The 16,807-nt window shown below is 37.8% G+C and overlaps 2 protein-coding genes across 2 annotated transcripts; both read right to left on the minus strand.

The window, feature by feature from the left end:
* Positions 1 to 333: 333 nt before the first annotated feature.
* LOC149050487 (uncharacterized) lies at positions 334 to 4,092 on the minus strand. Its single transcript, XM_089198034.1, has 4 exons — positions 3,829 to 4,092; positions 3,237 to 3,321; positions 1,152 to 3,086; positions 334 to 1,040 (listed from the first exon to the last, which is right to left on the minus strand). Exons 2-4 carry the CDS (start codon positions 3,298 to 3,300, stop codon positions 517 to 519), a joined length of 2,523 nt encoding a protein of 840 aa, XP_089054160.1. The 5' UTR covers positions 3,301 to 3,321; positions 3,829 to 4,092; the 3' UTR covers positions 334 to 516.
* A 2,424-nt stretch (positions 4,093 to 6,516) lies between these two features.
* On the minus strand, positions 6,517 to 16,777 carry LOC113680117 (bactericidal permeability-increasing protein). Its single transcript, XM_027197115.2, has 16 exons — positions 16,526 to 16,777; positions 14,369 to 14,480; positions 13,903 to 14,031; positions 13,510 to 13,583; positions 13,030 to 13,120; positions 12,392 to 12,455; positions 12,179 to 12,242; positions 11,457 to 11,548; positions 10,738 to 10,914; positions 10,417 to 10,476; positions 9,796 to 9,963; positions 9,471 to 9,538; positions 9,108 to 9,150; positions 8,376 to 8,445; positions 7,434 to 7,510; positions 6,517 to 6,914 (listed from the first exon to the last, which is right to left on the minus strand). The coding sequence occupies exons 1-16, from the start codon at positions 16,644 to 16,646 to the stop codon at positions 6,816 to 6,818; spliced, it is 1,509 nt and encodes a 502-aa protein (XP_027052916.2). The 5' UTR covers positions 16,647 to 16,777; the 3' UTR covers positions 6,517 to 6,815.
* Positions 16,778 to 16,807: the final 30 nt, after the last annotated feature.

A 16,807-nucleotide genomic window follows, 5' to 3' on the forward strand; every position in this document is an offset into this window, starting at 1 on the left:
GTAAATAAAACGCGGCATGTACAAAAAGACATCCCAAAATACCTCGCAGAAATGAAAGGCTCGTCTGATTGTTTTAGAAAGCATCCGAATCTCCGGAGTATTCCTCTACAGGTTTACCTTAGAGTGTGTCTCTAAGCCTCTCCTGGAATAATATTATAATGAAAGACAGAATGTAACGTTGTACGTGACGAATTTAAAAAGAAAAGAGGGTGGTTCTACAGTCGCTATTTTTTAACTCAATCATAAAAATAGTTACCTAAACATGTAAAGAACGCGCTCCAATTATATCGTGGAAATAAGTTGTATTGGGTGTTTCAATGAGAATACTCTGCATTTTTTGGTTATTGAGGAAAAGTTTATTTTACATTTCAGTTACAACTTAATTACCGTTGCGTTTGCCTTTTTCTGTATCATTCTCGAAAAAATTCGTCTCACTGTTACCAAGTCTTTCATCCATAAACAAACATGAAAACAAATAAAAGTATTTATTTTCAAGCTTTTAATAAACAAGGTATATCAATTAAGGGTTGTATTTGGTAGCATTTTTGCCCTCTTAAATATTGTGGCGTAAACGTCCTCTGTCATAGTTCCTTTATTGAGTACATTATCTCGTAAACGTCGCCGATCATTCCCTGGAGGTTTATACAAAGCCACCACATACAAATCATTAGTAGCGACATCCTTGGCGCATCCCATGCCTATCTCTTTCGTTCCTCTCCAGACCAGTTGAGTGAATGCGTCAGTCTGTGGAATTACTCGTGGATACGAATAACTATAATTACGTGATTCGCTATACCAAAGATTAGTTGCCACTTCTCCAGCGTCGTTGAATGGGACGCCTGTGATTTTTGCCACATTTTCTCCATAACCCATCGACATTGCTAATTCTGAGCGTTCGACGATTCCCCTCATGGCCATATCATATGCCATTTTTTCTGCTTGCGTAGCAAGTACGTCTGACCAACGAAGATTAGAAGAGTGGTGTTCTTGACGATAGTGATTATGAGCTTGAAGGCCCTTCTCAGCAAAAGTTTCAAGATCTAGTCAACAAGAGAATAGTGCGGTTAAACCAGACCTCGACAGCATCAATATCAAAAAGACAAAGGATGACAACAACATAAATTAAAAGGGCAAAAACGGTTGAACGTTACCTTCCTTGATGTGCTGTACTGTGGAGGATTCTTGCTTGTCTCTAGGAGTTCCGATCTCTGTGGCAGACTCAAAAAGGACATTGTCAGATGGAGCGAGCGCTTTCGTCGGGGAATTTGATTTTGTAATTGGTTCAGATGGTGATATTTCTAGGTCTTTCAATGGGTCAAAGAGCGCATTTGCTCGATCCTTTTGAGGCTTCCGATCTTCTTGCCCAGCTTCTCTGATTAGAGCGGACAGTTCTACGGAGTTCGCTTTCCCATGGACAGGAATATCTTGCATAAATTGAGTCTTTATCGTGGGTTCAACGTAATGTACAGAAACTGGGTCTTTTTGTATGGCTCTTACACTTCCAGTTCTTGTGGACGGAATGTTTATATGTTGATTCTCTTCTGTTGGGCTTAGATCCGAAGGATAATTTATCACGTGTTTGCCCTGGAGACTTTTGATACTGGATTGTACTGCTTGCAATAACTTTTGGACAGCTTCGGCGAATGCAGCTGTAGTTTGTGTGGCAGACTGAGGCTTCCTATTTGTGTGGTAACTATCAGTTTGTTTCTCAGCTGTCCCTTTTAATGAGGGTAGAATCCTCACGCTGTAACCAGCCTTGGTGGTCGGTCGCACTTTTGTGTCGCTCGCAAAGTTTTCATTCGCTGTGTCTTTTGAGGGTTCACCTACATCTTTATTGAGGTTTTCCTGAGATAAAGGCTGAGCATCGTTAAGTTTCCCTAAAGTATCCACAATACCTGTCGGCTTTTTTTCAGATTCGGTCTCATTGTCCACATCGGTTTCCTTTTCTTGAAGAGGTTCATCGGAAAAATCTTTATTAGGCACCATTGATTCTCCTGATTTTGGAATTTTTAAAAGAACCCACGATTTCCGATTCCCTTGAACGTCCACCACTTTCTTCGAGGGCCAAAAACTGTCAGGTACCCTTGACAACGATGCACCCTTTGTAAATTTGGGATCGTCATTCATTTTTCGCAAGTAATTTTTTAGTTCTTCCTTAGCCATAGACTTGATAAGATCGCTAACAGCTTTTGCTAGGGCAAAAGAAAATGACTTTTTGTGATGTTTCCTATTCGTTATCATTGCATTCCCTTTATCTAACTGTCTTGTTTGAGGTAAAAGTTTTATTCGTGAACTTGAATCGGTTGGATTATACCGGAGCAAAGGTTTGTATGTGGGTTTGGTTACAAGGTGTGCCTTGCGCCCAAACAACAGTCTCAATATTGAGATTCCCAACTCTGTAGGATTGATAAGCTCGGTATGTATAGTAGACTTCCGCTCACCAGATGGACTGTTCCGAAACGATGAAACGTTCAAAAGACGTAATAGTTTGCTCCCAAAATCTTGAGGATACTCAGCTTTAGAGTTTTGAGGATCAGAACCAACAGTTTTGTGCTCTTGACTTACTGCCTTGTCATTGTCAAGAAGCACTTTAGCCAGGGACAAGGCATTGGAGTCTTTAACAAAATGATTCTTTTCGTTCAACAACAGCCCCAATGCAGTGAAGAGAGTGCGAGAAATAGGAAGTGCGTGTTCAGGCTGAGATCTATCTCCTGTAGCTGAAGGCAAAATTATGGAAGTTCTTTTCTGAGTGCTTTTCGCTGTTGATGTAGCTCGTAAAGCAAGTCTTGTTTTTGTTTTTGGATAAATTTTCTTCGTAATTTTGTGTTTCTTGTCTCTCTTTATAGAGTTTTTAACGTCTCCAGCAAAAGATGACAAAGCCAGTTCCCTCACTAAAATCTCATTCTTTGCTATTTCATCTTTTTTTGCAGGAGGAAATAATCTTCTCTTTCGAGATGTATCTTTCTTCTCCATTTCAACAATTCTTTTCGAGTCTCGAAGGTGAGCTGACGTTCGCTTGACGAAATCAGTTGAGTTCCTTTCCTTCCTGAACGCATGGTGTTTGGTCTTGTGTTTGTGACTCAGGCCTACACAAGTAACACAAACATGACGTTATGCACTATCGATTGGCTATCTGCTTAAGATTGGAATAATCTTTTGTATTGAAGTATCTAAATTTCACTTGCTATGGCCAGTTTAAATATTTGAATATTTTTAGTACTCTTGGATTATCTTACCTAAGTGAAAGGCGTTAGGAACCAAGGTTAATGAAAGGACCAGGACCAACAACTTTTCATTCATTTGTTCATCAGAATTGAAACGCTGTAAGAGAAGAGTAAAATGCTCCTGCTAAATGAAAACTATCGAAATTAATGAGTGTAAGACAAAAGCAAGACTTTTTTTATATTAGGGCAGACTTGAAGTGATTTTGTATCATGGTGTTTTAATGAAGTTTAAGTAAAGATGAGAAAAAAACGCCTTAAAGATAGCTGTAATTATGTGGGCAACCAGGGTAAATAGGTGTGTATATGCATATGGCGCCGAATATTCAAGCTCTTGTCATGGAAATTTCAATGACAGTCATTTACTCGATTAATGTTTTTCTACATCTGGAGTTCATTTTAAAGACTACGTTAGGTGAATAGGCGAAAGAGGTCCCGACAACATTGGTCATCTTTGAAATCAATGTTTTAGTTATGTACTCTGTAACCCTTAGTTAAAAAAATTTTAAGATAAGAGACATCGATAGAGTCTTTTTATATTTTATTTCTGTCCTTGTCTCCTCAGTAATAACAATGACATTAAGGCTCACCAAGCAAATAACCATACCTGTTCTCACTCATTATTATTCATATCTGTTGCTGTGATGGCTTCCTTTTCAATCCAAGATACGAATTTCCAAACAAGAGATACCATGAATCAAAAAGCTGGTCAGATGCGTCGTGTTCGTAAAACCATATCAATATTTCCCAGGACAAGAGGAAAAGGGAATTATGGCATATGGTCAATAATATATTATGAGTCACTTCTGTCCAAAATCGAGGAATAAAATAGAACGATTAGTCATTTGACCGTGATAATAAAAGTGAGACTGGTGATTGTTTTGTTTAGACTATCTACCTCTCCCCTAAGTGCTATTTGATGACTCAATCAACCTGTCAATTCATTTGACGCTTCAAAGGTTCTGTCATTCAAACCAAGCGAAAAAAGCAGAGTGCAAAATAGAAAGACAAAATATGAAGAGAACCCTTATGAAGGATTCTCGCGACGCACGAATGGTGATCTTACAGCGACCATGTTGCCCCATTCTTCATGTAATGATGATGGTAAATACAACAGTGATAACAATTAGTTTAAGAGAAATTAAAAACATTGTATGTTGTTATTCAGCAGTAACAAGTGGTGATAACCGTACCTCTTTTGATTAAACTTCACGTGAGTTTCAAATGTTTTTACCATTTTTGCGATTATCCTGTTTTTTTTGTTTTCTTTGATTCGTTATTTCCTCATTTATAGCCTTAACCCCTGAGTTTCAACCACAATTTTTCATTTGCATTGAACTGATGCTTCATTGAGCATAGAATATCGGGAACCACGCCCTCTAATGAAAAGTAATTACTTTTAAAGTCGAGATTCGGCTGAACACTTCAGACCACATATTTTCTTTGAGAAAACAGACCACCTTTCTCTTGGATAATTTAGCCTCAAAGTGACTTTTGTCCAGAAGCAAGATCTTCGTGAATATAACCACAAAAAAACTAAAAGGTTCCGGGTTCTTTTTGCTTAGAAACAAAAGTCTTATTTGATCAAGATGGAGTGACTCCCAACCCAGAAGGTAACATGTCCAGCTGCTGCTAATCTTTGGAATATTTATAAAGTTATAAGACATAAAGAAAGAAAGAAAGACAGAAACAATGGGTGAAATCTCGAGCAACATCAACCTGCGGGAGGTCCAAAAGACGGTAGTGCTTGGAATAGCACACAAAGAGCAAAGGGTTCTATCCGCTTAGTAATAAGAAGGGAAATCCATCTCAGGCAGCGTCGTAACAATTTGAACGATTATTCCAACAATTGGTGAAGCCAAAATTAAAAATTTTTATGTATTATTTAGTAAAAACTTACTGTCTATGTTGGCCTCCGGCCTTCACGAAAGTAACTTCCAAAATAACACCCAGTGTGGGTTAGAACTTGACTCTGCCATAAAAGGCGACTCATTGTAGTTTCAAATTTATCGATTTTAATGCTTTTCGTTTGTTTAGCTTGAATAATACGGTATAACGCAATTGAAAAGAGGTTGAAATAATTCAAAACTTACCGGGGAGCACCAATTATTACAATTATTACAATGCAATACTTGTCAAAGGAAAACTGAAAGCATCAGAGGTAAACAAAGGAGCGAGTATTGGCAATGGTGAAGAAGAAACAAATTTGAAATTAAAGTAGTTATCTATAACTTGCCTTTTGTAATGAGATACTGGTACTTTTCACCTGCATAATGCTTACACGATTAGTGTGTTAGAACCTCTATTCTAAGCAGCACGATTTTCAGCCAGTTTTGGGCTTGTTCGCAAAAGATTACCTCTATTGTTGTTTAATCTAGGAACACTGCTGACTTCAATGACACAAAAATTGAGGGACGTGGGTGACATAACTTCATTCTCTTGCTGACGACGTTAAGACCTCCTGGAGAAATCCATCCTCTTTTCACATCAAAGAGGAGAACTACTGTTACAATTCCTAAATTAAAATCCGCATAAGGATTAAAACGGGAGGTAGCGATACGGAAATAGGGCCTGAGCACTAGTTTTGAGCATGTGCTCTTCGAACTCGGTCGTCAGAGCAATCACCATGGACGATGAATTAAGTTTTTATTGAAGGATTTTTAACTGGATCTTGGATTTCAGAACTGAATTTAGTTTTTGTGCTGATTTAAATGGCAGGTGCTATAGAAATCAGGTCTTCGCAGAGGTGAGAGCCTGAAGATCGATCGAACAAACCAATGAAATGACTTCGAGTTGTTGAACATGTCAGAACTGCTTTTTAAAAAACTTGTTAAGACTTTCCAGTAAGAAGTGCACCTTTTTGGAGTGTTTGTTTTACTCTTTGGCTACCTGCGACAATGTAAAGTTGTGTATAGTTCTCTGTTGTCTAGAAATTAGAATTTGGGCAGGCTCTGCCCTTTCCCACTTTTTTCGTTCGCAGAATTTCCACTGTCTTTGTTCGTTATTTCACCTATGTGATGTGTTTGACTGTGAATCTTTCGATTAAATGTCTAAACACTATATGTATAGGTTCTGTCTGACCACTTAAGTCCTCTATTATTTGTCCAGCCTTAAGATAGAGCTCCCAACGAATAAAAAAGGTTTATGGGGAATTGATTCTTATTCTTTTGTGCAATAATAACTGTAAAGGTGACAATAAAATTACTTAAACCTTAAGTGCTGATTCATCTGTTCATGTAGCAGCTTAATCAAAAACTGACCACATGTTGAAGAAGTTGACTAAAACACACGTCCCTAATATCATATAAACGTTTATTATTTTTCGTTGATACTAAATTCATGATTATTCACAATGAACTAGAATATTCAGCATAAGTTTGTTATCAGCTAGAGGCAAAAGCCATCGGTCCACATTAACAGGCAATTGGTCACAACAACTAAAGGATGGTGGCTTTACTTATTACAGCCTTTTGATTCAAATTATGAATCTTGACACAATCAGCGGCGGTCATCTATTTAAAACCCATTCCGTTTTGGCTCGTCAATTTGACTAACTCGGGGAGAACTGCTAAATTTCAAGCGACTCGTCGAAGACTAAACTATGACTATCTTATTTCTTCCTCGTGGACGGTTATCAGTAGCATCACTTTTACCAGGAGAATATTTCACATCTGTTGCAATCAAGTTGAAGCCCTGTGGGTAGAAAAATAAGATACAACGATATAGCGCACCACAGGTCTTGTCAAAATGTGTTGCAAATATTAGAGAACGACGTAGCTCCTACACACGCTATTCTGCTCGACTGTTCGCGAGCTTCGAGTAAATACGTACTTTACGAATTGAAATTAACGAAAAAATAATTATAGAATGACTCAACAAACACACGAGTCACTGAATGACAGAATGGATGAGAAAGAAGTCAGAAAGAAGAAGAACAAAGATGGAACGAACTGAAAAAGTAAGAAACGGAAGAATGGAAAGGAGGAACGCAGATGAATCAAGGGATCGAAGCAGAGATGCAAAGTAGGCAGGAACGGACAACGCCAGTGAAAAAAGCGAATGATCTAATTAAAGAAGATAGGAAGGAGGGAAGGATGGAAGGAACGGAAGAAAGAAGAGAAGTAGCATAAAAAAATAGGAAGAGAGGTAAGAGGCCTGCCTCTCTAGAAATTACTGAGGACTGGGCAGTGATTATGCTAAATAGTAGCCTACCTTTCCGGGCGTCACTTCAGCATTTACCAGCTGAACTCCGTCCACTACTGGCAAAGGAAAGCCAACGTCGCCAATTTCTATACGGTAAGAAAACAAGCAATAAGTTAACACCAACCTGACAAAGTTTGATGCAATAGTTGAAAGTGTAATGTACAGGTATGGTTGAATTTGAAAGTAAAGGCTACCAATCACGATCTTAGATGTCAGCCCCCGTTGGACAGGGTATGTAGTTTACAGGTGACTTTGAGAAACTCATCGTGATGCGTATATTTTAGAGGGTGGATTTAACTTTAACACTGTGGACAGCCTGATTTTAAAACTATAAATCAGGTTAATAAAAATCGCATATTATTCGCTCTCGACTCCTCATTATTTTCACTTGCTTCCACGGTAAATCCATAGGGTGAAAGGTTCCAAAACTTCTTCAGACTTTCCCAAAATCTTTAAATAAAAACTACGCTCACAGAAGATTTAAGAATAGGAAAGAAAAAAAAAACCAATGAAGCCTTAGCATTCAAAATGAATTCAGAAGTAACTTTTCTCGTTTGGTCGGAAGCTCCCTCTGACTTAGACTGAGACATTTATTTCATGGAGGTTTGAGCATTCCTCGGCATGCTTACTTTTCAAAAGGAGCTGTTAACTGTGTAACTTGATGAGATAAAACATAAGTAAGCATTGTAAGCATTATAAATTTGTTTCTATGGCCTACATATGCACGTTGGGTCATGACTTTACAACTAAGTAATGCTCGGTTTGATTGGTTACCGCTCATATTTTTCAGGATGGAGGCCAGCAATGTCTTAAAATTTCTCTCTGACGATGGCTAAGCATTTTCCCAGCTAAACCGAAACAGAATAATATTTCTTGGACGGCAAACACCATAGAGACTTTTTGATTGATTGTTTATCGCTAGTTAGTAGATGACATGAAAATTTCTCTCACTGTTTAGTTGCTTGGCAATTATCTGGTCTGCAAAAGCATCCAAAGCGAATTGAAGAAGCTTCATGTTGATCTGCAATTCAGCAAAATGAAACTCTTAATAAATAAATTTCTTACGTGATTGGTTGATTCCTAGGAAATGACTCATCGAAAATTTCCTTGAATGTTCCGATTAATCTTTACTTCGAAAAACAAAATCATGCGCTTTATTCCATCGGTTTATGGTGTCTTTTGTAGAAGCTAGAAGCGAGGGTTTTAAAACCATTTCTTGAAAAAGAGGTTTGATAGGTATGAAGTCCCGAGTATATGGAAAAGTGCAATATTTAACTTTTGGAAAAAGTAACATAATCTTCTTACGACGTTCCGCGAGCCATTGTTTTCAGAGTAGTTTTCGTCCTAAGTAACAGTTTTGTACGCACTTTGAATTTTTCCTTTCTACACATTTGCTTCCTCGTTACAATAACTTAAAGAGGAGAACATTTCCGTCATAACTGTGCCATACAAAATAGAAGGCCTCTGCGCCCCCTGAGTAATGGACCCATCAAAGCTATTCCTGATTTCGTTCTGCGCTGTTCACCCCTTATTGTATTTTAAAATTTCTTCTTATCACCGACAGTAACCTATAACAGTTCCCTAGGGATTTTATTATCATCAGTTAATGATTGTATTCGGAGACAGAAACTCTACAGTTCTGCGGTTGATGAGAGTGAGGATACATCATTTTTAGTTTCCTACCGATATGTCTCCAATGGCAGACTTGATCAGACTGACTTTCACTCTGAAAAATGGACACAACTGAAAATCAAACTCTAACTTTAAGGAAAGGAAACTTTTATCATAAGCATTCTTTATAAAACAAACTTATGGCTTTTTTCCTTTTTTTAAGAAATAAGATGAAAAACCCACAACTTTTACCACCTAAAAGGCTCGTTGGACGTTAAATTCAAATGTCTTCCGTTAAAGGAGGGATTCGTTACAAACTTTCTTTCTCGTTATTCAAATAACAACCTTGCCTTCTCCTTATCACCCATTACTTTCCTTTGACAACGTATAATTGATCGCGGAGGAAAATTTAAATATATTTCTAGGTATACATACTTGACTGAATCCACATGACCGGTGACGTTTGTTTGTCTCACTGCAACCTTCACGCTAGCAGAAATGTTCTACAAATGGAAAACCATATAAGTCAATTGATAAAAATTAGCCACCCTTGTCAAATAAAAAAAAAAAACAAAACAAAAACAAAATGATGCGACCCTTTTTTTTTTTTATTAATCATTGCCTTAATTCCAAAGGGAATCGCGCTGTAAACAAAAACATTTTTTTTAAGTCATAGCATCTAATAATGAGCCAGTACCTATCTGAAACAAGGGCAAAATAGCAAGTTGGAAACAATTAGTCGTATGCCTGATTCTCTTACCAGTCCCATTGTGAAGGTGTACACAAATGAACCATTTTCTAACTGTGCGTAAGTTTCCACCTGACCAGTCATTGTCAAGGCTATTCCTGATGAGGATGTGGTTACGGTAGGGCGCAGAGTGGAGTGTGCAACCAGCTTCATTGGACGGTTTGGGTACATCAGGTATAACTGATAAATAAACAAGTGGAAAAAATCTTTGACGACCTTTCATTGTTTTAGTAAAAGGAATTCAACAAAATAACTGAACTTCTCGTAGAAATAGTAACAGCTACTAAATTATAAAAAGTTGAAAAAAAGTTGAAGTTGTAAGATTGTTCAGTCGATTGATTAATTTTTAAAGATATGACGGAATCGTCAATTCTAGCGTAATTGAACTTGAAAGCCTCTTTCAAATTCTGGTTTGCTGAAGTTGTAAAACAGATCAGACGACATATTTCATTAAACTCTCGAAGGTGCTGCCGCATGTAAGTAGAATACCTGAATTTTTTAACGGTTACGTCGTCATTCTGAGAAATTCTTAAGCAAATGACACCAAAGACTTAATTCTAAGTGCATCAGCTTAGTCGATGAGCCCTAAACCATGATCATCAAAAGAATCAAATGGGATAAGCGATCACTCACCTTTGGTATGATCAATTTAAATGTCGACGTGTTTAAAGGGTAAGAAAAATTTGGAGGAAGCTGCAACGAAAACCAAGCATAATTTTACTACCTTTGTGTTAAAAAAAAACATTAGAGCTGGAGAAGCAGCTCGTGGGCGATGCTTGCCACTAGGACTCTCCGTGTATTAATATATATATAAAACATCGTTCAGTGGGGTTGGAGAAGATTCGTAAAACAAGTCATTGATGAGTTTGAAAATAAACTCTAGCTCATCAGTCTGTAGTGAAGGGTAATCGCCTGTCATGTACACAATGCGTAAAATAAGATATTTACACCTACCATCGACGGAGTGACAGTTTCGTTCAGAAAACCAGCATCTTGATAAACGAGCCCGGCTGTGTTAATAACGTAGTCAGTTAACCAAACGTACGCCATCTTTGCTGATTCTGAATCCGTAGGGAGGCTTACAGGCGAAAATGGAGCCTCTTTTGGGTCTGTTGCAGACTGAAACTCTCCCTTAAGACATCAAAATGGACATAAAGATGAGAAGGAAAAAACTGAAACAACCTGGGCGTTTTAATTTTCCAAATCAAGTGCTTAGAGCTTTCAATTATTTATCAATGAGCACTTTGATTTTAAAAAAGCTAAGCGACCTGGTTTATGGAAGAGATGTTTAGCGACATTAACAGGACATGCATTGTTACCCAGGTAACTCCTGAATTGTTAAAAAACCTCGGTATGCTCTTGCACTTTCTACCGTCGAAGGAGTGGTAAGGGAGTGCAATGTGCTTTACCGAATTTATTTGTTGAGGGAAACACTTATGATATTGGCGGAGTTAACACTTCCAGAGCAATCAGCTTTAGTGGCCTCTTATTGGCCAATTCCTCAGCAGTTTCTTTGTGAAATGGTAGGGGAAGTATTCGAGAACTTTACGAACAAGACTAAAATAAAGAACACGTCTAATCTTCTTATGAAAGCGCAAGTGATTACATAGAATAAGAAACATAGGATATGTAAAATGATGAGTTAACTCTGAACTGACATAGATGTCACTTACTTTAATGAAAACGTCCAGGTAAGACTCATTAAAGACTGGACTTGAAACCAGAGAATAGTTTATAAGAGCGTATCGATCGATCTGCTTTTTTACTGGAATGTGAAAAGAAACAAGGATAAAGCTTTGGTCTTGGAATCCAATGTCTTAGCCTGTGAGAGAGCTGTAAATTTAGGAGAACAACGTTTACTTCATTCGAACACAAGACTTATGAATGAATAAAACAGTGTTAAGTAAGTTTGGTGTAAATCGAGGCTTTCCAGTTAACGGCACTTCAAATATTGCAAAAGACGGCAACTAATTATAAAAGCACCCAATAGCCATCTTTTATCTCAAATGCCTGACTGAAAACTCATTTTTTATTGACTTGCTAATGAACGAAGAAAGTTTAATCTCACTCTAAATAAAATAGACTATGCTTTGCAAAATACAACAAGGAAAATAAGTAATTAAATGTGACTTGTCCACTGGTCGGTTTTTAATTACCTGAACTAAATACACAAGTAGAACCAAATTTAGCAACCATTGAAAACGTTGCGGTAACCACGGTGGTCACATACACGTAAGAATTCAGGGAAAATTTCAATTTTATTTCTTCCAGTGCTTTTACTCTACTATGTTTAAGACATAACCCATAGTAAATTACGATCAATGATTAAGTTGTTTCCTGAGGTTTCATGATAACATGACAAAGCAAATTCAAGAAACTGCCTCTTTTGAGTTACCTGGAAACGTTGAAAGCTCCTTTTCGGCATTGTTGTTTATAACCTCTGATACTTCTTGGCAAAGCTTTCGAAAGAATTAAACGAATCGGCTGAAGGTTAGTTCAAAGTATCAGAAAAACATTGAACAAAAAAAAACCACTGTAAACACGGCACTTATTCTTTTCAGAGTTTTCAACTTTTGGACAACATACCTTTAGTAAGACTACTACTAACCTTATCTTGCAGAGTATCTTTAATTTTTCCTTCTACGTAGCTGTCAAAAAGGTTGTAAAGCCAACTGGGAAGAAGAAAGAATATTGAAACCTAAAATAGTCAAACTGTGGACTTTCTTTCCATAAAATTCTGCTCGATAAGCCGTCGGAGTTGTTAACAAGCATCACTGACTCGTTGGCCGATAAACCAGATGGCCGATATCATTCAGTGCTCATAAGATCGGGTTTAGTACAGGGAAACCTACTGTATGCTTTCGAATCATTCCCTCTTCGCCAGTATCTACAGACCATCGTACATGTCGGGAGCTTCTGTACAAGTTGTGCACAGGAAAGGTTAATTTCATATGAATGTTATTTGAAAGGATATCGAATCTAAAACGGTTGGGACGAAAGGTGCCCCTTATGTCGTGGGTAGGTGAGCTGATTTATCAGTTTTCGTTCAAAGAATACTAGTGATGTGATCGGGTCGACTAATGAATACCATGATTATCTATGGGTCGTGATGGTATTATTGCACAGTGAAGGAGCCTCGTCTTCTTTGAAATCATAAGCCATCGTATGCGACGATTCCCCCACACGTGAAATGTCTTCATTTACCTAACATCAAAACATAAGAGCAAAATGAAGGAAATCAGTCACCTTGCACCACCATGAAAATGGATATTCACGTCTCCTACTGAACTAGAGCAGCTGGATGTGGCAATGGTCGGGTGACCAGTGCTATCTGCTCCTGAAAAGAAAAGGCAAAAATACACTTGAAAATGCGAAGGAGTCCTTGCTTTCACTTTACAGAAAAATCACTCTGCAGAAAAGGTACAGTAAATGTGGCAAATTTTAAAAAGAACTGACCTAAACAGAAAAAGAGAACATATAAACAAAAAGTTAGGCAAGAATGAAATAATTTATGGCTGAGAAGTTTCCTTTCAGGAGATCCTGAACGAGTTGGTGCAAGCACCATCTTGATGCCTACGGCTTTGACATATGATGCGAATGATGCACACCTCAGCCGATGGCAACAAACCATCGAGAAAAGTTTGAAGGAGCGTGAAATTTGCAGTATGTTAACCGAAAAAAAAAACAAAAAAAACTCGTTAATACGCATTCATTTACATAACTCACCAAGTTTTGCGCTAACTGACAAAGCTAGCCCGCTTGCATCCAAGTCAAAACTCCCACTGTCACTAATATGCGGCCTGAAGCCCAGATAGAAGGAAGACATTATAAATGAAGTTTTGGAAATTTTGAAAATTTCAGTTCAACCATGCAAATCTTAACAATGACACGAGGGAGTGAGCACATGAATAGACATGCATGAAATATATAGATAAAGGAATGAAATGTTTCCGATAATGAGAAAAAGTACATGAATTTATCGCAAAAGGGTATTCTTAGAAGAACCAACCACATGATTGCATCGAGAATGTTTTGACTCGTTACTGAGCTGACGCCCTTAAAAATGAGTGATCCGTCGCAATTTTGGAAGAATAACTGCCTTACTACGATAGTTCTCACCAGTGATCTTTGCGATAGTGCCAGTTCCCGCTCAAGGACACTTGTGCGTTTGAGATCTGGAGGGTGAGTCCCACGCCTGGATCCGTCTTGAAAGCCGACGAAGGAATTGAGAGAGAATTGAAGTGCACGCTTAAAATGATGGAGAGAAAATTCACGTAAGCTATCGTCTGGCAGTTAACAACTACCTCAGAATTAAGAAAGGGATGGAGAGAGAACAGACGTCATAAATTACAAAAAGAGAGTCTTTGTTTAAAGAGAAAAAAACTGATAGGTGATGGATAGGTGATGGTCATCCGATTACCAAGCGCTCGTAGAGCTCAGGGGAATGATCAATAATTATTTTTACTAATTTTAACCTATTACACTCTCTCATTAATCACACAAAATGCTAGCAGTACAAGCATAGGTCTCAGTCCACCATCATCTCAGGTTACACCCGCTATTTGTTGCGTCATACTGAACATACCTTGACAGAGAGTAAGAGATATGGCCGACCGGTGTATCAGCATCTCCAGATATGTCAGGGATCGTTGCTGTCTTGACTTTCTCATTCAGAAGTTGGATCGCTACTGTGTCCACTTTCAAATAACGAAAGATAGGATTCAGTATTCTAATTTATTCTTATGGTCAAATTAAAATAAGAGGCTTGAGTTTCCACTGCAATTTTTTTCTCCCACAAACGTTAGTGGTCAAGTAGCAATGACATCGACTCCCGCCTCACCATTGACATACGGGGCCTCAAGAGAGCTTCACTCCACTATGTTAGTATCGTGTACATGTTTACTTGAGGCACAATCTTCACAAGAATATGGACGTTGGAACTTGGCTTTGACCAGTCGCTATTTTCCCATAAAATCCCTAATATGAGTCAATACAGTTCACGGGATGCAGCTTTTCTTTCTATTCTGTCTATCTCTTCTGACTCGCGCAACAGCTTACGCTGTGAGAGAAGGACTGCCCATTTTTCTACGGCAGTTTTATGGCACCTCGTCATAACGAGGGAGAGCAGACAAGAAAGATCACTTAAGGAAAATCAGAAACTAACGACTGAATATAATTGATAGGAATCGTTCTACTGAGTTTTCTCCTGGTGAAATTTATCGTAATGAACAATCGATTAGATTGGATTTAGGGAATTTACAATCGATCGCTGTTTATCTACTAATGGGGTGGCATACGTAGACAGTAAGATCACAAATGGTGACAGCTGACATGATCGATTGCGATAGATTTTCATTGATTGTTGTATATTATTATCAGTTTTATCGATTCTTTCCAGTAAATGTTTTCCCTTTAATTGGTCAACTTGAGTATCGGTTGGTATTTGTTTCGGGAAGTTGATCTAAATGCGGCTCTAATGATACGATGATGTACATATAATAAGTTACCTACTTATTTCTTAGCAATCAAAACTTCTTTTATCCCTTATCTGTTTGTACCCAATATTTTCAGCAGCATTTGGATAACAATACTGGAATTCGAATGAGACCTTAGACTACCAGTGTTAAAAGTACTAGTTTCCCTTTTATTAGAGTCTGTGATATAATCCGTGCAAAGATTTGAATCCATATGAGACCTGAAATAATTAAGCCTTCATTTACCAGTTCAACACTGCCTCTTAAACAATGGGTCAGTTATAAATTCAAATATAACAAGGCTAACAGCAAAATCCAGAACGACGAAAATTTTCACTTCATATTCGCTCATAATAAACAACCTAATTAGTTGTTTGAAAGTAATTCTGAAATAAATTAACGAAGAAGAATGTGAAAACATTCAGATAAAAGCCATCGAAACTTAATCTTTGCCTTTGAAATTCAACTTTTCGAAACTTAACTTCCGATCCGTACCAGTTTGCACCTGGAAGCATTTTTCTCTACTCACAAGAGTCTTGAAACTGAAACGTCCCAACAGGAAGTGTTAATGACAAAGACTTGCCTAGACATGTTAATAATCTGCAGATTTCGAGGTGATCCGAGTTGTTGTGGCTTCAGACACTACCCGTCCGGTCGTGTCTTCAATTTTAGAAATTTTCATCTTTCTTACTTTCTTATGCATTTAACTCAGAAGGAACTAAACAGTCTTCTACGATAACTTAGTTCCTTTTATATTCATTAACATATTATTCATTCAGGTACTCCATACCTGCTCGGTCAAGCATGAACCTATAAAAGCCTATTGCAAAACCATATGGAATCGAGTAACGCAACACACGTTATGAATGGCCTGTGAAAACAGCTGTATTTTTTACTAATCAGGAGGAATTTAATCATCATGCACACCAGAAAAATAAAAGTGACATTTTTGAGGTTGAAGGTGTCATGAATTCGGTAATAAATGTTTTCCGTTTCATGCTGTTCTGTTCCCGTAAGCAATTCCCGCAAACTCGTGCATTACATGTGAAACTGAAATTTGCTGACGCATTGCTCTGATTTCTAAACTAAACCCACGATTGAGTGATTCTGAACGCAATAATGAAAAATATATAGAAACGTAAACCCTTCTGTTCAACGATAGAACTTACGGAAGCCACAGAATTGTTGATAGAGTGAGTTTGAGCGCCTAGCGTGACCGGTAGAAGAGTGTAAAGAAAACAATTTAAAACTAACGAGTAGACACTCACCCAACTGGAGACCTTTGTCAGTAAAGCGAAGGCGTATCCCTGGGTTTGCATTAGTAGTTAACAAACCAGAGAACAAGGCTAGAAACCCAGTAAATATATTGATTTTCCAAAACCTCTTCATCTTCGTCTTTTACGCTTCTTCCGAGCTTTCTCTTGAAAGACACGGTCGAAAGTACGATCCGTTATGGGATGACCTTTTAAGGATAGCTTCTAATATGCATTGTATCAAATATGCCAATGAGTAAACAGATCTAATTTGATACTTGAGGTAATCATTAATTA

Source organism: Pocillopora damicornis, chromosome 2, assembly GCF_964200805.1.
Source record: "Pocillopora damicornis chromosome 2, jaPocDami1.2, whole genome shotgun sequence".
In the NCBI taxonomy this organism is placed as follows: domain Eukaryota; kingdom Metazoa; phylum Cnidaria; class Anthozoa; order Scleractinia; family Pocilloporidae; genus Pocillopora; species Pocillopora damicornis.